Raw genomic sequence first — 20,820 nt, 5'->3', positions numbered from 1 at the left:
TCTGCAGAGCGGCATGGGAGGGGGCAGGGGCAGGCTCTGTACGGACCGGTCCCCAGTATTGCTCCGCAGAGCGGCATGGGAGGGGGCAGGGGCAGGCTCTATACGGACCGGTCCCCAGTATTGCTCTGCAGAGCGGCATGGGAGGGGGCGGGGCAGGCTCTGTACGGACCGGTCCCCAGTATTGCTCTGCAGAGCGGCATGGGAAGGGGCGGGGCAGGCTCTGTACGGACCGGTCCCCAGTATTGCTCTGCAGAGCGGCATGGGAGGGGGCGGGGGCAGGCTCTATACAGACCGGTCCCCAGTATTGCTCTGCAGAGCGGCATGGGAGGGGGCGGGGGCAGGCTCTATACAGACCGGTCCCCAGTATTGCTCTGCAGAGCGGCATGGGAGGGGGCGGGGGCAGGCTCTGTACGGACCGGTCCCCAGTATTGCTCTGCAGAGTGGCATGGGAGGGGGCGGGGCAGGCTCTATACGGACCGGTCCCCAGTATTGCTCCGCAGAGCGGCATGGGAGGGGGCGGGGCAGGCTCTATACGGACCGGTCCCCAGTATTGCTCTGCAGAGCGGCATGGGAGGGGGCGGGGCAGGCTCTATACGGACCGGTCCCCAGTATTGCTCTGCAGAGCGGCATGGGAGGGGGCGGGGCAGGCTCTATACAGTCCGGTCCCCAGTATTGCTCTGCAGAGCGGCATGGGAGGGGGCGGGGCAGGCTCTATATGGACCGGTCCCCAGTATTGCTCCGCAGAGCGGCATGGGAGGGGGCGGGGCAGGCTCTATACAGTCCGGTCCCCAGTATTGCTCTGCAGAGCGGCATGGGAGGGGGCAGGGGCAGGCTCTATATGGACCGGTCCCCAGTATTGCTCTGCAGAGCGGCATGGGAGGGGGCGGGGCAGGCTCTATACGGACCGGTCCCCAGTATTGCTCTGCAGAGCGGCATGGGAGGGGGCGGGGCAGGCTCTATACGGACCGGTCCCCAGTATTGCTCTGCAGAGCGGCATGGGAGGGGGCGGGGCAGGCTCTATACGGACCGGTCCCCAGTATTGCTCTGCAGAGCGGTATGGGAGGGGGCGGGGCAGGCTCTATACGGACCGGTCCCCAGTATTGCTCTGCAGAGCGGCATGGGAGGGGGCGGGGCAGGCTCTATACGGACCGGTCCCCAGTATTGCTCTGCAGAGCGGCATGGGAGGGGGCGGGGCAGGCTCTATATGGACCGGTCCCCAGTATTGCTCTGCAGAGCGGCATGGGAGGGGGCGGGGCAGGCTCTATACGGACCGGTCCCCAGTATTGCTCTGCAGAGCGGCATGGGAGGGGGCAGGGGCAGGCTCCGTACGGACCGGTCCCCAGTATTGCTCTGCAGAGCGGCATGGGAGGGGGCAGGGGCAGGCTCCGTACGGACCGGTCCCCAGTATTGCTCTGCAGAGCGGCATGGGAGGGGGCGGGGCAGGCTCTATACGGACCGGTCCCCAGTATTGCTCTGCAGAGCGGCATGGGAGGGGGCGGGGGCAGGCTCCGTACGGACCGGTCCCCAGTATTGCTCTGCAGAGCGGCATGGGAGGGGGCAGGGGCAGGCTCCATACGGACCGGTCCCCAGTATTGCTCTGCAGAGCGGCATGGGAGGGGGCAGGGGCAGGCTCCGTACGGACCGGTCCCCAGTATTGCTCTGCAGAGCGGCATGGGAGGGGGCGGGGCAGGCTCTGTACAGACCGGTCCCCAGTATTGCTCTGCAGAGCGGCATGGGAGGGGGCGGGGCAGGCTCTATATGGACCGGTCCCTATAGCCATTGGCCAATCCCGACTGCACAGATCTTGGCGCAGGGGTCCCATCTCACCAGGGCAAGGGTCTGTCCAGGCATCACTGAGAAGGAGACGTCCTGCAGGATTTCCCTCCTGGGGGCAGAGAGGAAGGTCAGTGGCGCCCCCCCCCCCTCCACAGCCTTCAGCAGGGGGCCAGGCCCTCACATGGGGGCTGTAGGGCTGTGCCCCCCCCACGGGCCTGGTATGCAGCCAACACGCCCCCCCCCGTCCTGCTTTGCACCCTCTGGACTCCCCTCATTCCCTGCGCCCCACCCCGTACCTGCCCCATGCTCCAGCCCTACCTCACCCCACGCCCCTCCCTGTACCTGCCCCACCCCCGTGCCTACCCGCCCCCGCCCTGTCCCCACGCATCCCCTGCCCCACGCCGGCCCTGCCCCCGTACCCGTCCACGTAGCTGAAGTGCACGTTCTCAAACTCGATGCGCCCCGAGTGGAAGCGAAGGTCGCCTGCGTTCACCTCGTCCTTCACCTGCCACACGACAGAGACATGGCCCCACCGCCCGGCCCTGCCCACCGGGGCAAACGGACACGCCCGGGGGAGCCAAGGGAGCTGCCTGCCCCAGTGGGGTGACCCCCTCTCCTGTGCAGCTGATCAGCTGGGGCTGCGGCACCCGCCTCCTGGGGCAGGAATCAGGAGCAGGGGGCGTGGCAGGGGCTGGGGTGCTGGGGGCAGGGCAGGGGGATGGCCCCTCTGGGGGCGGAGCTGCGGGCGGGGGCAGGGCAGGGGGATGGCCCCTCTGGGGGCGGAGCTGCGGGCGGGGGCAGGGCAGGGGGATGGCCCCTCTGGGGGCGGAGCTGCGGGCGGGGGCAGGGCAGGGGGATGGCCCCTCTGGAGGCGGAGCTGCGGGCGGGGGCAGGGCAGGGGGATGGCCCCTCTGGGGGCGGAGCTGCGGGCGGGGGCAGGGCAGGGGGATGGCCCCTCTGGGGGCGGAGCTGCGGGCGGGGGCAGGGCAGGGGGATGGCCCCTCTGGGGGCGGAGCTGCGGGCGGGGGCAGGGCAGGGGGATGGCCCCTCTGGGGGCGGAGCTGCGGGCGGGGGCAGGGCGGGGGATGGCCCCTCTGGGGGCGGAGCTGCGGGCGGGGGCAGGGCAGGGGGATGGCCCCTCTGGAGGCGGAGCTGCGGGGGGGGGGGCACCCACCTCTTGTTCCTCATTGAAGAGCTCGAACATGTTTTCCATGTCGATGAAGGAACTCTGGATCATCCTGCAGGCCGGGGGGGGGGGGGAGGTGAAGACGGGGCCACTTGCCCACTCAGCCCAGATGTGTCCCCCCAAATCAGACTCGGAGCACTAGAACTGGGAGGGCCCTCGAGAGGCATCGAGTCCGGTACCCAGCCTCCCGGCAGGGCCAGCCCCGTCCAGCCCATCCCCGGCAGGGGTGTGTCCAGCGGCTCTTCCGTATCCCCAGGGATGGAGACTCCACAGCCCCCAGGCAACTTATCCCAGTGTCACCCCCTGCCAGGCGGGACGTTTTTCCTAATGTCCAACCTCTGCTCCCCTGTCCCCGCGCTGTCTGCTCCTTTCCAGACTCAACAAGCCCAATTCCTTCAGCCTCCCTCCTAGCTCGTGTTCTCTCGACCTTTCATCGTTCTTGTCGCTCGTCTCTGGCCCCTCTCCCATTTCTCCACATCTTTCTTCAAATGTGGTCCCAGAACTGGACACAAGACTCCCACTGAGGCCCAACCAGCGCAGAGCAGAGCGGAGCGGAAGGACGTCTCGTGTCTGGCTCACCACACTCCTGGCCATGCAGCCCGGAGCGATGTTTGCCGTGTCACACAGCCGACTCATATTTAGCTTCTGGTCCACTATGACCCCCAGATCCCACAGTGGCTTCCCGTTGAGAGACACGGATTGTTCTCTCCTACGTGGAGCACTTGGCATTTGTCTTCTTAAACCTCATGCTGTTTTCTCCAGTTTGCCCAGATCACTTTGAATTCTGCCCCCTCCAGAGCACCCGCCACCCCTCCCAGCGCGGGACCAGCTGCAAACGTGATCAGCCGCGCTGGGCCATCCACTAACGCACTGCACAGAGCCAGCCCAGGACTGACCCCAGGGACCCCACACGACTGCGACCCACTGAGAGCTCCACTCTGGGAGCGGTCGTCCAGCCAGCTCTGCCCCCACCAGGCTGCATTTCCCTAGTTTACTGATAGGCCGTGTGAGACCGTATCAAACGCCTCATTAAAGTCTAGGTATCCCACGTGCACCGCTTCTCGCCAGCCACAAGGCTCGGTACCAGCGCAGAGCGAGCCGGCTGCTTTGACGTGACGCGTTCTCTGCACATCCATGCTGGCTGGTACTTTCCAGCTGTTCGCAGGTGGATTCCTGAATGACCTGCTCCCTGATCGGCCCCGGCCCAGACATGAAACCGACGGGTCTGTCGTTTCCTGGGTCGTTCTGATCTCCCGTGTTACAGGCGGGCACTAGACTCGCCCTTCCCCAGTCTTCCCGAATCTCCCGACATCCCTGACTTACGGCAACGGGGTGGGCTGATCTGCCACATGGAGCTACCACGTTGGATGGCTGAAAGACCTGCCTGGTGCAGCGGGGGCGGGGCTACCGGGCTAGCTGGACCAACGGCCCGGCTGGCACATAGGGCGGGGCTACCGGGCTAGCTGGACCAACGGCCCGGCTGGCACACGGGGCGGGGCTACCGGGCTAGCTAGACCAACGGCCCGGCTGGCACATGGGGCGGGGCTACCGGGCTAGCTGGGCCAATGGCCTGGCTGGCACACGGGGTGGGGCTACCGGGCTAGCTGGGCCAACGGCCCGGCTGGCACATAGGGCGGGGCTACCGGGCTAGCTGGACCAACGGCCTGGCTGGCACACGGGGTGGGGCTACCGGGCTAGCTGGACCAATGGCCTGGTTGGCACATGGGGCGGGGCTACCGGGCTAGCTGGACCAATGGCCTGGCTGGCACATGGGGTGGGGCTACCGGGCTAGCTGGACCAACGGCCCGGCTGGCACATAGGGCGGGGCTACCGGGCTAGCTAGACCAACGGCCCGGCTGGCACATGGGGCGGGGCTACCGGGCTAGCTGGGCCAATGGCCTGGCTGGCACACGGGGTGGGGCTACCGGGCTAGCTGGGCCAACGGCCCGGCTGGCACATAGGGCGGGGCTACCGGGCTAGCTGGACCAACGGCCTGGCTGGCACATGGGGCGGGGCTACCGGGCTAGCTGGACCAATGGCCCGGCTGGCACACGGGGCGGGCTACCGGGCTAGCTGGACCAATGGCCCGGCTGGCACATGGGGCGGGGCTACCGGGCTAGCTGGACCAATGGCCTGGCTGGCACACGGGGCGGGGCTACCGGGCTAGCTGGACCAATGGCCTGGCTGGCACACGGGGCAGGGCTACCGGGCTAGCTGGACCAATGGCCTGGCTGGCACACGGGGCGGGGCTACCGGGCTAGCTGGACCAATGGCCTGGCTGGCACACGGGGCAGGGCTACCGGGCTAGCTGGACCAATGGCCTGGCTGGCACACGGGGCGGGGCTACCGGGCTAGCTGGACCAATGGCCTGGCTGGCACACGGGGCGGGGCTACCGGGCTAGCTGGGCCAATGGCCCGGCTGGCACATGGGGGCGGGGCTACCGGGCTAGCTGGACCAACGGCCCGGCTGGCACACGGGGCGGGGCTACCGGGCTAGCTGGACCAATGGCCCGGCTGGCACATGGGGGCGGGGCTACCGGGCTAGCTGGACCAATGGCCCGGCTGGCACACGGGGCGGGGCTACCGGGCTAGCTGGACCAACGGCCCGGCTGGCACACGGGGCGGGGCTACTGGGCTAGATGGACCAATGGCCCGGCTGGCACATGGGGGCGGGGCTACTGGGCTAGATGGACCAATGGCCCGGCTGGCACACGGGGCGGGGCTACCGGGCTAGCTGGACCAACGGCCCGGCTGGCACATGGGGGCGGGGCTACCGGGCTAGCTGGACCAACGGCCCGGCTGGCACACGGGGCGGGGCTACTGGGCTAGATGGACCAATGGCCCGGCTGGCACATGGGGGCGGGGCTACTGGGCTAGATGGACCAATGGCCCGGCTGGCACATGGGGGCGGGGCTACTGGGCTAGATGGACCAATGGCCCGGCTGGCACACGGGGCGGGGCTACCGGGCTAGCTGGACCAACGGCCCGGCTGGCACATGGGGGCGGGGCTACCGGGCTAGCTGGACCAACGGCCCGGCTGGCACACGGGGCGGGGCTACTGGGCTAGATGGACCAATGGCCCGGCTGGCACATGGGGGCGGGGCTACTGGGCTAGATGGACCAATGGCCCGGCTGGCACACGGGGCGGGGCTACCGGGCTAGCTGGACCAATGGCCCGGCTGGCACACGGGGCGGGGCTACCGGGCTAGCTGGACCAATGGCCCGGCTGGCACACGGGGCGGGGCTACCGGGCTAGCTGGACCAATGGCCCGGCTGGCACACGGGGCGGGGCTACCGGGCTAGCTGGACCAATGGCCCGGCTGGCACACGGGGCGGGGCTACCGGGCTAGCTGGACCAATGGCCCGGCTGGCACACGGGGCGGGGCTACCGGGCTAGCTGGACCAATGGCCCGGCTGGCACACGGGGCGGGGCTACCGGGCTAGCTGGACCAATGGCCCGGCTGGCACACGGGGCGGGGCTACCGGGCTAGCTGGACCAATGGCCCGGCTGGCACATGGGGGCGGGGCTACTGGGCTAGCCTGCCCGTACCGGTAGTAGGTGCCGAACCAGTTGAGCGGCGTGTAGAGCTGGATGATGTAGGTGCCGAACAGGACGAAGTCCCCCACCTGGAAGAGAGGGGACGCCGCCCATCAGGGCCGGGCCGGGCCGGGCCGGGCAGGACGGGCCAGGACTGGGGCGTGGGTGGCCCCGGCTCACCTGGAACCTCCTCTCGGTCACCCAGTAGGCGCAGAGCAGGGAGCCCGCCAGCAGCCCCAGGCCGATGATCAGGTTCTGGGTCTGGTTGAGCAGGGCCAGGGAGGCGTTGACCTTCCACTCCGAGACCTGCCGGGGCCGGCGGGAGAGTCAGGGACCCCGAGTCTCCCCAGCATGAGCCCGCCCAATGCCAGCCCATGGCAGCCCTCCCCAGCCCCAGCCGAGTCTGCTGGCCCACAGTGGGGCAGGCTGGGGCCCTGCTGAGCCCCCAGGGCTGCCCCGCAAGGGGCCCTCCTCACGCCCATCGCCCCGCAGGGCAGTAGAGGAGCTAGGCCCCTTCTCCGGCACCTGGTACTTGAGGATGGCGTCATTGAATCGATTCACTTCGTAGCTCTCCGCGTTGTAGTACTTCACCTGCAACACACGGAGCCGGGCTCAGTGCTCAGCCAGGCCCCGCCCCCGGCTCAGGCCCCGCCCCCGGCTCAGGCCCCCCATCCTCTCAGCTCAGCATTAGCACCCACTTCCCACCCACTGCCCCCTGCTGGGCTCACATCCCTGGAGAGCCCAACCCCATCCCCTGGCCGAGAACCGGCCCCCTCCTGCCAGAACCACCCCACACCGAGATCAGCCCCCGGAGATCTCCCCAGGGCCCTGCCCCCAGGCCGGCACCGTCTCGAAGTTGAGCAGCGAGTCCACAGCCCGGGCCTTGGCCTCGTTGTCGCGGGTGTTCATGTCCCGCCGGTACTTGGTTCTCCACTCCGTGATGATGATGGTCAGGGCTGCGGAGAGAGGCAGGTCACATCTCTCCGCCCCGCCCCACCCCACGGCCGCCGCCCGCCCCGCCCCACGGCCGCCGGCCGCCGCCCGCCCCGCCCCGCACGCACTCAGGTAGAGGCTCATGCAGACGAAGATGATGAGGCCGAACCAGAGGTTGAAGGCCGAGCTGAAGTAGACGATGCCGATGACGATATCGGCCACGGTGGGGAAGATGCTGAAGATGATGTAGCTGGGGGAGGGGCAGGACAGGAAGGGTCACGTCAGCCCAGGGTCACCCCCATCCCTACCTTGATCCACCTCCCACCCCTCCTATGGCCTCGCCCACCATATCTCTGCCACCCCGCCCATTCCTCACCTCCACTGCCCCGCCCACTCCTGCCCCACCCTCACCTCCACTGCCCCGCCCACTCCTGCCCCACCCTCACCTCCACTGCCCCGCCCACTCCTGCCCCACCCCTCACCTCCACTGCCCCGCCCACCCCACTCCACCTCTGTTACCCCGCCCATTCCCCACCTCCACTGCCCCGCCCACTCCTGCCCCACCCCTCACCTCCACTGCCCCACCCACCCCACTCCACCTCTGTTACCCCGCCCATTCCTCACCTCCACTGCCCCGCCCACTCCTGCCCCACCCTCACCTCCACTGCCCCGCCCACTCCTGCCCCACCCTCACCTCCACTGCCCCGCCCACTCCTGCCCCACCCCTCACCTCCACTGCCCCGCCCACCCCACTCCACCTCTGTTACCCCGCCCATTCCTCACCTCCACTGCCCCGCCCACTCCTGCCCCACCCCTCACCTCCACTGCCCCGCCCACCCCACTCCACCTCTGTTACCCCGCCCATTCCCCACCTCCACTGCCCCGCCCACTCCTGCCCCACCCCTCACCTCCACTGCCCCGCCCACCCCACTCCACCTCTGTTACCCCGCCCATTCCCCACCTCCACTGCCCCGCCCACTCCTGCCCCACCCCTCACCTCCACTGCCCCGCCCACCCCACTCCACCTGTTACCCCGCCCATTCCCCACCTCCACTGCCCCGCCCACTCCTGCCCCACCCCTCACCTCCACTGCCCCGCCCACCCCACTCCACCTGTTACCCCGCCCATTCCCCACCTCCACTGCCCCGCCCACTCCTGCCCCACCCCTCACCTCCACTGCCCCGCCCACCCCACTCCACCTCTGTTACCCCGCCCATTCCCCACCTCCACTGCCCCGCCCACTCCTGCCCCACCCCTCACCTCCACTGCCCCGCCCACCCCACTCCACCTGTTACCCCGCCCATTCCCCACCTCCACTGCCCCGCCCACTCCTGCCCCACCCCTCACCTCCACTGCCCCGCCCACCCCACCCATTCCCCACCTATCTCAGCTCCCTTGCACCACCCTCCCCACCCCACCCGGGTCTGCCCGGCTCCCCCCTGCCAGGATCTCCCTGGAGGCTCAGCAGAGGACTGGCAACCCCTTGGGGGCCGGGGCCGGCAGGAGCACCCCCGGTACCTCAGCAGGCTGTTGACGCTGCTGGTGCCCCGATCCACGCTGCGCAGCACCTCGCCCGTCCGACGCCCCAGGTGCCAGCGCAGGGACAGGCCGTGCAGGTGGGCGAAGAGACGAACCTGCACCTGCCGGTTGGTGAACTGCTGCACCCGGATCCACAGGAAGGTCCGCAGGTTGCTGACGAAGCCCGTGGAGCCTGAGGGCGGACACGAGATGTATCAACAGAGACCCCGGACCCTCTGCCCCACGCGGGTACGCACGAGGGGCACGGCCAGGGGGGGTACGCACGGGGGGCACGGCCAGGGGGGGTACGCACGGGGGGCACGGCCAGGGGGGGTACGCACGGGGGGCAGGGCCAGGGCGGGCAGGGCCAGGGGGGGTACGCACGGGGGGAACGGCCAGGGGGGGTACGCACGGGGCCCGCGGGCAGGGCCAGGGGGGGTACGCACGGGGGGGCACGGCCAGGGGGGATACGCACGGGGGGGGCAGGGCCAGGGCGGGTACGCACGGGGGGGCAGGGCCAGGGGGGCAGGGCCAGGGCGGGTACGCATGGGGGGCACGGCCAGAGGGGTTATGCACGGGGGGGCACGGCCAGGGCGGGTACGCACGGGGCCCGCGGGCAGGGCCAGGGCGGGTACGCACGGGGGGGCATGGCCAGGGGGGGTACGCACGGGGGGCACGGCCGGGGCGGGTATGCACGGGGGGCACGGCCGGGGGGTATGCACGGGGGGTACGCACGGGGGGGCACGGCCAGGGGGGTATGCACGGGGGGGTACGCATGGGGGGGCACGGCCAGGAGGGGTATGCACGGGGGGGCACGGCCGGGGGGTATGCACGGGGGGTATGCACGGGGGGGTACGCACGGGGGGGCACGGCCGGGGGGGGTACGCACGGGGGGGCACGGCCGGGGCGGGTACGCACGGGGCCCGCGGGCAGGGGGCAGGGCCAGGGCGGGTACGCCTCCATCCTTCTCCACCTCTGTGCCCAGGCCCTGCCCGGCCCCTCCAGGCAAGCCCCGGAGAGATCCCGCTCAGCCCCCTGCTAGGCCCAGAGCCCCCAACCCGCGGCCCAGAGCCCCCCCCCCTGCGAGTCCCCCTGCCCCAAGCCCCCCCCCACCCCCGGCCCAGAGCCCCCCCAGGTCCTACCGGCGCCTCCGCCCTGGAAGAACTTGAGGAGCACGTAGATGCAGATGGTCCAGGCGAGCGTGCGCCAGGCAGCCCCCTCGGTCAGCTCGTTCACTGGGGATGGGAGACCCCAATCAGCATGGGGGGGCAACGGCAGTGCCCTGCGCCCAGGCACCCAACCCCCATGCTGCCCCCCGCGCCCCTGACACTGCCCTGCAGCCCTGGGATCCGCCTGCCCCCCCACAGCGAGCTAACGGCCCCCGAAATGCAGCCTCTTCTGGGCGGGGCAGGACAAAGGGGACCCTGGTGCCCTGGGGAGAGCCCCCTGGGCCGAGCTGGGAACACAAGTGGGGGGCCTGGCAGCTTAGGCTGAGCTCCGGGCAGACGGGGCCTGGCGTGGGTGGGCAAAGCTATTGCGACGGGCAGGGAGGGCACCCAGTGGGGGGCCTGAGGCAGCCAATCATTACAGGGGAGGGACCCGGGCAGGAGAGCCAGCCGCTCCCCCCCGGGTGCTCGCCCCCCGCCCCGAGCCGACCGCTCCCCCCTCAGCTGCTTGCTCCCCCCAGCTGACTGCTCCCCCCCGAGCCAACTGCTCCCCCCCAGCTGACTGCTCCCCCCAGACAAGGGTGCTGGCTCCAGGCGCTCATCATGCTCGGGGCAAGGGGGAGGCTGAGACCCCTGCCAGGGACTCGCCCTCCGCCCGGCGAAGATGGGAGCCACGCAGAGACCCGGGGCAGCACCAGCCTCCTTCATCTGCTTCCTGGAGCCCCCCCCCCCCCCCGCGGGGCTCACCGATGTCCCTGTAGTAGATGGGCACGAAGACGTTGATGACGCGCTCCAGCCCCATCAGCACCATGCAGAACAGCACCAGGCCCTGCAGCGGCCGGCTGCCCCGCGGCCACACGTACTGCGCCAGCAGCCGCAGCTTCCGGCCCAAGCCCTGCCAGGTGGAGCGGGCCGCGCCGTCGCCTGGCAGCAGGGGCTGCGACGCAGAAAGGGGTGAGCCCTGGGGATCTGCCCCCCGCCACAGAGCCAAGCCAGCCCCTCAGGAGATCCCGCCGGGCGAGGGGGGGACCCGGCACCAGGGAGGAACCGGCACCAGGGCGAGGGGGGGACCCGGCACCGGGGGGAGGGGGGGACCCGGCACCGGGGGGAGGGGGGGAGCCCAGCACTGGGGCGGGGGGGGGACCTGTAGCAGGGGTGACCTGGGACCGGGGTGACTGTCCTGTGCTCACACGGGCCCCCGGGGCAGTTGGGAGGCGGCGTCCGTGCACCCCGGGCTCGCGGGAGGGCAGAGACGAGGGACCCACAGGAGCGCGCGCTGGGCAGTGGGACGGGGCCTGGCCCCCGGTGCCGATCCCGATCCCGATCCCGCGGCGCCTGGGGCAGGAAGCCAGAGCCTGGCCACCCTCCGTGCCGCGCCGCAGTGACCCGCAGGCAGCTGGCCGGGCCGCGGGGACCCGGTGCCTGGGGCCTGGCTGCTCACAGCCCCTGCCGCAGGCCAGGGCAGCAGGGCGGGAGTCGGGCTGTGGGGCCAGCAGCTCCATCCGCTGGCGGATCCTCTCCTCGGTGGAGCCCTTGCGCCCTGGCCCGCGGGGGGTGCTGGGCCGCAGAGGGCGAACGCCGGGGAGCTGGGCCCTGCGGTAGCAGGATCGGGGCCCTGGCTGCCTCCCCCCGGCTCTGGCTGCTGCGGTCCCAGGCGTGACAGCGAGGGGGGAGGGAGCCCTTCTCGGCCCAGGCCCCCCGCGAGGCAAGCCCTGGGCCCAGGCGGAACCCCCCTTGGTGCCTGTCCCTACTCAGAGCTGCCCAGGGCCCCGGGGGGCTGGCGCGTGCCCCTGCAGACAGGGCTCTAGGGGCTGCCCGGCAGGGTGTGGGCCTGGGCCGGGTTCTGGCTGCAGAGGGGGTGCTGGGTCGGCCTCCCCTCCGAGCAGTGGGGCGGGCGCCTGTCTGAACCGGCACACCTGATGGGCTGGACTCCCTGGCCCTGGGGCCCCTCCAGGCTGGGCCCCCTAGGCGGGGGGCAGACAGCAATGAGTCCAGGGGCCGGGCCCAGGGACCTGGGCAGAAGAGCAGGGTTACAGCTCTGCTCCCCGGGCCCCCAGCCACACTGCTACCAGGGAGAGCTCGTCAGGGCGGGGTCCCCGGGCTCCCCGATGTGGGAACAGGCCAAAGGCAGGCGCCACCGACACAGAACCCTGCGGCCACCGGGGCTGCCCTCACCTCGTGCTGCACGACAGCTGCGCTGCGGAAACCCCGGCGGCTGCCTCGGTTTCCCTGGGCCTGCACCAATCCGAATGGGATGGGAATTTGGGGTGAGGGAGGCTCTCTGTACGCTGAGCCCGGAGGGGGGGGGTGACCAGGCGAGGAGGGGCCGGGCCAGGCCTGCTGGGGGTGAGTCAGTCTCCCTGGCTCTGGGCCCCTCCCCCCAAGAAGGGCTGTACTGCCCCAGACACTGTCATGGCAATGCCCCTCCCCCTACAGCCCCCCAGACGTGCGTGGGCCGGGGGCACCCACCTGCCGGTTCTCCACATCGCGCTCGTCCTCGTTCACCAGCAGCATGTAGGGCCTGGGGGGCAGCCCCGGCGCCTTCATCCCCAGCACGAAGAGGGCGAAGGTGCCGAGGTAACGCAGCAGCCACAGACTGAACTGCACCTGCCAGGGAGCCTGAGGTCAGCCGCGCCCCGCCGATTCCAGAGCCCCGGCCACAGCCCGGGGTCAGCCGCCGCCCCGCCGATTCCAGAGCCCCGGCCACAGCCCGGGGTCAGCCGCCGCCCCGCCGATTCCAGAGCCCCGGCCACAGCCCGGGGTCAGCCGCCGCCCCGCCGATTCCAGAGCCCCGGCCACAGCCCGGGGTCAGCCGCCGCCCCGCCGATTCCAGAGCCCCGGCCACAGCCCGGGGTCAGCCGCCGCCCCGCCGATTCCAGAGCCCCGGCCACAGCCCGGGGTCAGCCGCCGCCCCGCCGATTCCAGAGCCCCGGCCACAGCCCGGGGTCAGCCGCCGCCCCGCCGATTCCAGAGCCCCGGCCACAGCCCGGGGTCAGCCGCCGCCCCGCCGATTCCAGAGCCCCGGCCACAGCCCGGGGTCAGCCGCCGCCCCGCCGATTCCAGAGCCCCGGCCACAGCCCGGGGTCAGCCGCCGCCCCGCCGATTCCAGAGCCCCGGCCACAGCCCGGGGTCAGCCGCCGCCCCGCCGATTCCAGAGCCCCGGCCACAGCCCGGGGTCAGCCGCCGCCCCGCCAATTCCAGAGCCCCGGCCACAGCCTGGGGTCAGCCGCCGCCCCGCCGATTCCAGAGCCCGGGGTCAGCCGCGCCCCGCCGATTCCAGAGCCTCGGCCACAGCCCGGGGTCAGCCGCGCCCCGCCGATTCCAGAGCCCCGGCCACAGCCCGGGGTCAGCCGCCGCCCCGCCGATTCCAGAGCCTTGGCCACAGCCCGGGGTCAGCCGCCGCCCCGCCGATTCCAGAGCCTTGGCCACAGCCCGGGGTCAGCCGCCGCCCCGCCGATTCCAGAGCCCGGGGTCAGCCGCCGCCCCGCCGATTCCAGAGCCCGGGGTCAGCTGCCGCCCCGCCGATTCCAGAGCCTCGGCCACAGCCTGGGGTCAGCCGCCGCCCCGCCGATTCCAGAGCCTCGGCCACAGCCTGGGGTCAGCCGCCGCCCCGCCGATTCCAGAGCCCGGGGTCAGCCGCCGCCCCGCCGATTCCAGAGCCCGGGGTCAGCCGCGCCCCGCCGATTCCAGAGCCTCGGCCACAGCCCGGGGTCAGCCGCGCCCCGCCGATTCCAGAGCCTCGGCCACAGCCCGGGGTCAGCCGCCGCCCCGCCGATTCCAGAGCCTCGGCCACAGCCCGGGGTCAGCCGCCGCCCCGCCGATTCCAGAGCCCGGGGTCAGCTGCCGCCCCGCCGATTCCAGAGCCCCGGCCACAGCCCGGGGTCAGCCGCGCCCCGCCGATTCCAGAGCCCCGGCCACAGCCCGTGGTCAGCCGCCGCCCCGCCGATTCCAGAGCCCCGGCCACAGCCCGGGGTCAGCCACCGCCCCGCCGATTCCAGAGCCCCGGCCACAGCCCGGGGTCAGCCGCCGCCCCGCCGATTCCAGAGCCCCGGCCACAGCCCGGGGTCAGCCGCCGCCCCGCCGATTCCAGAGCCCCGGCCACAGCCCGGGGTCAGCCGCCGCCCCGCCGATTCCAGAGCCCCGGCCACAGCCCGGGGTCAGCCGCCGCCCCGCCGATTCCAGAGCCCCGGCCACAGCCCGGGGTCAGCCACCGCCCCGCCGATTCCAGAGCCCCGGCCACAGCCCGGGGTCAGCCGCCGCCCCGCCGATTCCAGAGCCCCGGCCACAGCCCGGGGTCAGCCGCCGCCCCGCCGATTCCAGAGCCCCGGCCACAGCCCGGGGTCAGCCGCCGCCCCGCCGATTCCAGAGCCCCGGCCACAGCCCGGGGTCAGCCGCCGCCCCGCCAATTCCAGAGCCCCGGCCACAGCCTGGGGTCAGCCGCCGCCCCGCCGATTCCAGAGCCCGGGGTCAGCCGCGCCCCGCCGATTCCAGAGCCTCGGCCACAGCCCGGGGTCAGCCGCGCCCCGCCGATTCCAGAGCCCCGGCCACAGCCCGGGGTCAGCCGCCACCCCGCCGATTCCAGAGCCTTGGCCACAGCCCGGGGTCAGCCGCCGCCCCGCCGATTCCAGAGCCCGGGGTCAGCCGCCGCCCCGCCGATTCCAGAGCCCGGGGTCAGCTGCCGCCCCGCCGATTCCAGAGCCTCGGCCACAGCCTGGGGTCAGCCGCCGCCCCGCCGATTCCAGAGCCCGGGGTCAGCCGCCGCCCCGCCGATTCCAGAGCCCGGGGTCAGCCGCGCCCCGCCGATTCCAGAGCCTCGGCCACAGCCCGGGGTCAGCCGCGCCCCGCCGATTCCAGAGCCTCGGCCACAGCCCGGGGTCAGCCGCCGCCCCGCCGATTCCAGAGCCTCGGCCACAGCCCGGGGTCAGCCGCCGCCCCGCCGATTCCAGAGCCCGGGGTCAGCTGCCGCCCCGCCGATTCCAGAGCCTCGGCCACAGCCCGGGGTCAGCCGCCGCCTCGCCGATTCCAGAGCCCCGGCCACAGCCCGGGGTCAGCCGCCGCCCCGCCGATTCCAGAGCCCCGGCCACAGCCCGGGGTCAGCCGCCGCCCCGCCGATTCCAGAGCCTCGGCCACAGCCCGGGGTCAGCCGCCGCCCCGCCGATTCCAGAGCCCCGGCCACAGCCCGGGGTCAGCCGCCGCCCCGCCGATTCCAGAGCCCCGGCCACAGCCCGGGGTCAGCCGCCGCCCCGCCGATTCCAGAGCCCCGGCCATAGCCCGGGGTCAGCCGCCGCCCCGCCGATTCCAGAGCCCCGGCCATAGCCCGGGGTCAGCCGCCGCCCCGCCGATTCCAGAGCCCCGGCCACAGCCCAGGGTCAGCCGCCGCCCCGCCGATTCCAGAGCCCGGGGTCAGCCGCCACCCCGCGGATTCCAGAGCCCCGGCCACAGCCTGGGGTCAGCCGCTGCCCCACTAACCCCAGCGCCCCGGCCGCAGCCCTCGGGCCTGGGGTCAGCCGCTGCCCCACCAACCCCAGCCGCAGCCCTCGGGCCCGGGGTCAGCCGCCGCCCCTCCGCCCCCAGCACCCCGGCCGCAGCCCTCGGGCCCGGGGTCAGCCGCCGCCCCCAGCATCCCGGCTGAGCAGGGCCCCACAGATGGAGAGGGCAGGGCGCTTTGTGGGCTGGATGGCACCTGCCTGGCTCCTGGGCTCCAGCCACAGAGGCAGGGCAAAGATCGGGGCAGAGGCTCCCGTCCGAGCCGACTCCGGAGAGGCAGCAGCAGGGCTGGCCGGCGGGAGACGGAGCCCAGACAGACCCTGCTGCTGGCCGGCCGGAGCCCGCTGCCCTGAGCCGACCCCCGGGGAAAGGCCCGGTGCCCGTGCAGCGTGAGCGTCTCCCACCTGGGGTCAGGCCCAGAGGTGAATTGGTACCTGCCCGCTGCCTCCCCGCAGGGCTGCCGGCTCCCAGGCCACCGGATCTGGTGGGGAAGCTGTGGCAGGCCCAGTGGGGCTGGGGGGGCGGGAGCAGCCCCCCGCCCTGCCCCTCTAGTGGGTTAAACGCCGTGGCAGCCCCGCATGAACCAATTCAGGGGGGTTTACACCCCAGTGGGGAAGGGGGGCCGCTCCCCTCCTGCCAGTCTCTCCCCTGTCCGGCGGGCTCTGGGCCACTGGGCAGTCACCTCCCTCCCAGCACTGGGGGTCCCGTGGGGGCAGCGTGGGGCCCCTGGCCTGGCAACCCCACAGCAGGGGCTCCGGGGCTGGCCCCCACGGCTGCTGGGCGAAGGGAGCCGGGTCCCACCCAGAAGGAGCTGTGGGGACGAAGGACCCTGAGTTGACATATCAGGAGCTGGGTCGCAGGGAGGGTCTGGCTGGGGGGGGGGGCTGTGTCTAAAGCTCCCCCCCAGGAGCTCCCCCCATCCGCACAGTGGGGCCTAAGGGGGATGGGACAGACATCCCGACCCACAGCGGGGGGAAGGCCGGGGGGGCAGGGAAGGCCCAGAGCAGGGGAAGGGGGCCCCAGAGCCAGCCCCAGGGACGCAGAGCACAGCCCCCCTCGGCACAGGCCTCTGCCAGTGACTCAGCACAACAAGCCAGCAGGGGCCTGCCCACGTGCCGCCCCACGCGCTGCCAGCTCCGCCCCCCGTGACTCAGCAGGCCGGCAGCGGAGGCCCGAGGGGGGGGCAGAGGTCTGGGGCTGCCTCTCCCCCAGGCACCCGCGCTCGGGGATTCCCCAAGGGAGCACGGCCAGACCAGCCGCCCCGTGGGGAGACGGCTCCCTGGGGAGGGCCGGGGGGCGGGGACCGAGCTAAGGGCCACAGCCCACGGGCACTAGTGCCGCCCCAGCTGGCACGTATGGGCACACTGGCCCGATGCCAACGCACACAGCTCTCGGGGGCCGGTGGGGCCCAGCCCCTGCTCTCCCCGCGGGGCAGGGCCGGTCCCAAGGCAGCTGGCCTGGCAGACCAGGGCTCCTTTGACTCAGCCCCAGCCCCAGCGCTGTGCACGGGGCAGGGGGGCTCTCGCTGGCTAACAGGGCTCCACCCCCCAGCACGACGGCCGGACCCACCTACCTGCTGAGGGGTGTCGGCCAGGGCCCACCACCAGAGCGGGCTGCGCCAGGACACCAGGGCCAGGTTCTCGGCGGCGAAGGCCAGCGCCCAGAAGAGCAGCAGGACGGTGCCGTGGCCCCGGGTGCGGTCCTGGGCCAGCACGCGGGTGCGCTCCAGCTGCAGGAGGCCGAGGGCGCCGGCCCAGGCGGCGGGCGAGAGGCAGCCGTAGAGCAGGACGTACCCGGGCAGCGGCTCCGTGGCCAGCACCTGCCACAGCAGCGCGCCCAGCGGCTCCAGCGCCAGCACCAGCGAGAGCAGCAGCTGCCCGCGGTAGAGGCGGGAGCGGGGCACGTGCTTGGGCTCCATGGCCCGGCCGAAGCGGGCATAGCAGGCCAGCTGCAGGGCGCCCAGCAGCAGGCAGACGCTCAGCAGCACCGTGGGCACCAGCGTGAAGTAGAAGCAGGGGGAGAGGCCCTGCTGCGTCCAGGCCTGGGCCACGGAGCCGTTGCCCTCGCAGTAGCTCCCCAGCGCCCCCATCCTGCCGGGCGAGAGGCTGTGGAGACAACGGCACAGACAGCAGCTCAGCCGGGGCTGGGACCGGCACGTGCCAAGCGCCATGCGCCAGCTCGCCACGCACCAACTCGCCAGCCCTTCAGCCCGCCAGGCACCATCACCCCAGGTGCCAGCCTGCCAGGCGCCGGTCCACACCACCAGCAAACAGAGCCCGCTATCACACGCCAGCCCACCAGGCACCAACACCCCCACCGCCAGGCACCAAGCCAGCCTGACACGCCTGTGCACAGACATGCCTTTGAGTGCCTATGCCCCAAGGTCTGCAAATACACCAACAGCTGTGCACAGACACCTGTGTGATCACCTAGGCACTGAAAACTGCCAACACGCTGGTGGCTGTGCACAGACGCACACGTGAGCACCCCGCAACCAGGTGTGCAAATACACACTGACCCCTGCACAGGCACAGGAGTGTGGGAATACACACCTGCACGGATGGGTGCAAATACACACAATCACAGTTGTGCGCAGACATGAGTGTGAGCTCCTGCACACACAGACCCTCTACCCCACGTTGGGTTCCCTACCACGCTCATCACCCCAGCAACCCAGCCCTGAGGACGACCAGCTCTGCCAGGAGTGGGATGCGAACATGGGCGTGCACAGCACGACGCATTAGCAACCACTCAGCCACCTTGTCTGCCAGCTGTGCGAACGCTCCCACGGACGTGCAAACGCTCCCACGGACGTGCGAACGCTCCCACGGACGTGCAAACGCTCCCACGGACGTGCAAACGCTCCCACGGACGTGCAAACGCTCCCACGGACGTGCAAACGCTCCCACGGACGTGCAAACGCTCCCACGGACGTGCAAACGCTCCCACGGACGTGCAAACACAGACCACATGCCCCCAGGCCAGTCTGCACACACCCTCCCAGGTTCAGCTCCCCAAGGCAGTGCCCCTGCACCCGCCCTGCTTCTGGCAGAGATCCTGGCCTGGGCCCATCTGCGATTCCCAGCACTGGTCTGTGCCTGCCCCCCCGCCGACCCTGCTGGGACAAAAGCGGGGGGGGGGGGGCGGGGCAATTTGGGCGGATGCCTGGCACGGCCACACCAGGGACGAGCCGGGTGCTTCGAGCTCCAGGCCAGGAACTTCTCGGAGGCCGAGGCTGGGCAGTGGCCATCGGTCCAAGGGCCCAGATCACACTTGCCACGCCAGGTAGAGCTGCGTTCTGCCAGCGCAGCCGTGCTGCCCGCTGGGTCCCCAGACCCGGCTCCCTGCCCCGCTCCCCTGGGGCCAGTCCCTTGGAGCGACGCCATGTGGTTTCAAACGCACCCCGGTCCCTCGCTGGGTAGTCGCACAGCCAGGCAGGAGAACGGCCCCGGAAGGATCAGAAGCGCTTTGGGGTGTCTGTCTCCATTCCAAGCCTGCCGATTCCAGTCTCTGCGCAGAGGTCGAAGGGTGCGGTGTCACCTTCTGACTCTGATTGCAAATATCTGCACTGGCGAACAGGATGAATATTTTCAACACCCCCCGCCCCAAGCAGTGCAGGGCAGTTTCCAAAGGGACCCGGGTTTGTTCTGCCACTACTCTCTGAACCCAGCCCACGCAAACCACCAGCACCAACAAGGCCACTCAGTCCTACGCCTTGCTCAGCCAGTGGCCAGGGCAAACATGCTGTTTACATTTCTGGGAGGTAATGCTGCCTGCTACTTCGCAACGGCCTGAGAGCGACGCCGGGGCTGGCGCTTCTGTAGCCGGCACAGCCAGGTGGGCAGCTACACACTCGCATGCCGCTCAGTCCTCCCCCGGCGGACTGCCCCTTCTTGTGTACGTGCCGCCCAGCGCTTGCAATAAGAATGCCACGAAGGGGCCGTGGGCACTGGGGCTGTGTGGTCACTGGAATCAAAACATCTGAAAACGTAGCCCCCCCCCCGCAGTCGGATGGGATCTGTGACTCACGCGCAGGCTGAGCTGGGGGGGCACAGGCTGCAGCAGCTAGTGGGGAGGGCGGCCGGCAGCCACATGCGGAAGGGTGCACCCGCCACCCGGGGACGCGAGCGAGCGCACGCCGGCCTGGCCTGGGGGCAGAGGGAAAGCAGCTTGCCCACATGCGGGGGGCTATGGCCGTGGCCCCTCCCTGCGCACCATGAGGTGCCCTGTGCTCACCGTGCCCCCGAGATGGGTGGGCACCGCGGGGTAGCCCCAGGGCCCGTGGCCAGCCTCAGTGATTGGGGGGTCAGACCCGTGACCTCCAGGGCCCTTGCTCCACCTGCCCCAGTGGGACCCGAGCGGAGGGCCAAGGCTGCATGGCCTGAGCCGGGGGGGGGGGCTCGGACACCCCAGTTCCCCCCCTCACAGCCAGGAGTCCTGGCAACTTCCAGGGGCCAAACTGAGCAGCTGCCACCTGACCCCCGCCCCCGCCCCGCAACCCCCCAGCCCCATGGGGGGAGCAGCCCCCCCAGCCCCGCAACCCCCCCCAGCCCCATGGGGGGAGCAGCCCCCTCGCCCCCCCGCCCCGCAACCCCCCAGCCCCATGGGGGGAGCAGCCCCCCCGCACCGCAACCCCCCCCAGCCCCATGGGGGAGCAGCCCCCTCGCCCCCCCGCCCCGCAACCCCCCAGCCCCATGGGGGAGCAGCCCCCTCGCCCCCCCGCCCCGCAACCCCCCAGCCCCATGGGGGGAGCAGCCCCCCCGCACCGCAACCCCCCCCAGCCCCATGGGGGAGCAGCCCCCTCGCCCCCCCGCCCCGCAACCCCCCAGCCCCATGGGGGAGCAGCCCCCTCGCCCCCCCGCCCCGCAACCCCCCAGCCCCATGGGGGGAGCAGCCCCCTCGCCCCCCCGCCCCGCAACCCCCCAGCCCCATGGGGGGAGCAGCCCCCTCGCCCCCCCGCCCCGCAACCCCCCCCAGCCCCATGGGGGGAGCAGCCCCCTCGCCCCCCCGCCCCTCACCTGCCCGGCTCAGGCTCCGGCCCGGCCCGGGTGCGCGCACCAAGCCGCAGCCCGGCCGCCTCCCGCCGGGTCCTAGTGCCCGCCCGGTACCGCCCGGCGCATGGAGCCCGGGTCCTGCAACCCCCTGCGCCCTGCCCGCTGCTCAGACCCACGGCCCGACCCAGGACAGCGCCCCTCGTCCCAGACCCGCCCACAGCC

The 20,820-nt window shown here is 71.9% G+C and overlaps 1 protein-coding gene across 6 annotated transcripts in view; it reads right to left on the bottom strand.

Moving 5' to 3' along the window:
* The window catches only part of ABCB6 (ATP binding cassette subfamily B member 6 (LAN blood group)), a 33,231-nt gene that overhangs the window by 8,753 nt on the left and 3,658 nt on the right, over positions 1-20,820 (bottom strand). Inside the window, exons 1-15 of one of the 6 annotated variants that reach the window (XM_089779596.1) lie at positions 19,634-19,799; positions 19,007-19,167; positions 17,178-17,709; positions 12,587-12,724; positions 10,865-11,054; positions 10,094-10,186; positions 8,952-9,144; positions 7,562-7,683; positions 7,297-7,456; positions 7,026-7,091; positions 6,681-6,806; positions 6,513-6,589; positions 2,951-3,014; positions 2,196-2,281; positions 1,828-1,885 (exon numbers count right to left, since the gene is read on the bottom strand). In XM_089779596.1, the coding sequence (XP_089635722.1) occupies positions 1,828-1,885; positions 2,196-2,281; positions 2,951-3,014; positions 6,513-6,589; positions 6,681-6,806; positions 7,026-7,091; positions 7,297-7,456; positions 7,562-7,683; positions 8,952-9,144; positions 10,094-10,186; positions 10,865-11,054; positions 12,587-12,724; positions 17,178-17,709; positions 19,007-19,167; positions 19,634-19,784 (2,217 nt within the window). In that variant the 5' untranslated portion in view covers positions 19,785-19,799. Of the gene's footprint in view, positions 1-1,827; positions 1,886-2,195; positions 2,282-2,950; positions 3,015-6,512; positions 6,590-6,680; positions 6,807-7,025; positions 7,092-7,296; positions 7,457-7,561; positions 7,684-8,951; positions 9,145-10,093; positions 10,187-10,864; positions 11,055-12,586; positions 12,725-17,177; positions 17,710-19,006; positions 19,173-19,633; positions 19,800-20,820 lie in introns of those variants that run through there. The other 5 variants (XM_075932916.2, XM_089779595.1, XM_075932915.2 and 2 more) reach the window with 5 other exon arrangements.

This window comes from Pelodiscus sinensis, chromosome 7, assembly GCF_052426305.1.
Source record: "Pelodiscus sinensis isolate ZL-2025 chromosome 7, ASM5242630v1, whole genome shotgun sequence".
Classification (NCBI taxonomy): domain Eukaryota; kingdom Metazoa; phylum Chordata; order Testudines; family Trionychidae; genus Pelodiscus; species Pelodiscus sinensis.
The sequence above is the reverse complement of the archived record's forward strand: the minus strand, read 5'-3'. Positions and strand labels throughout refer to the sequence as shown.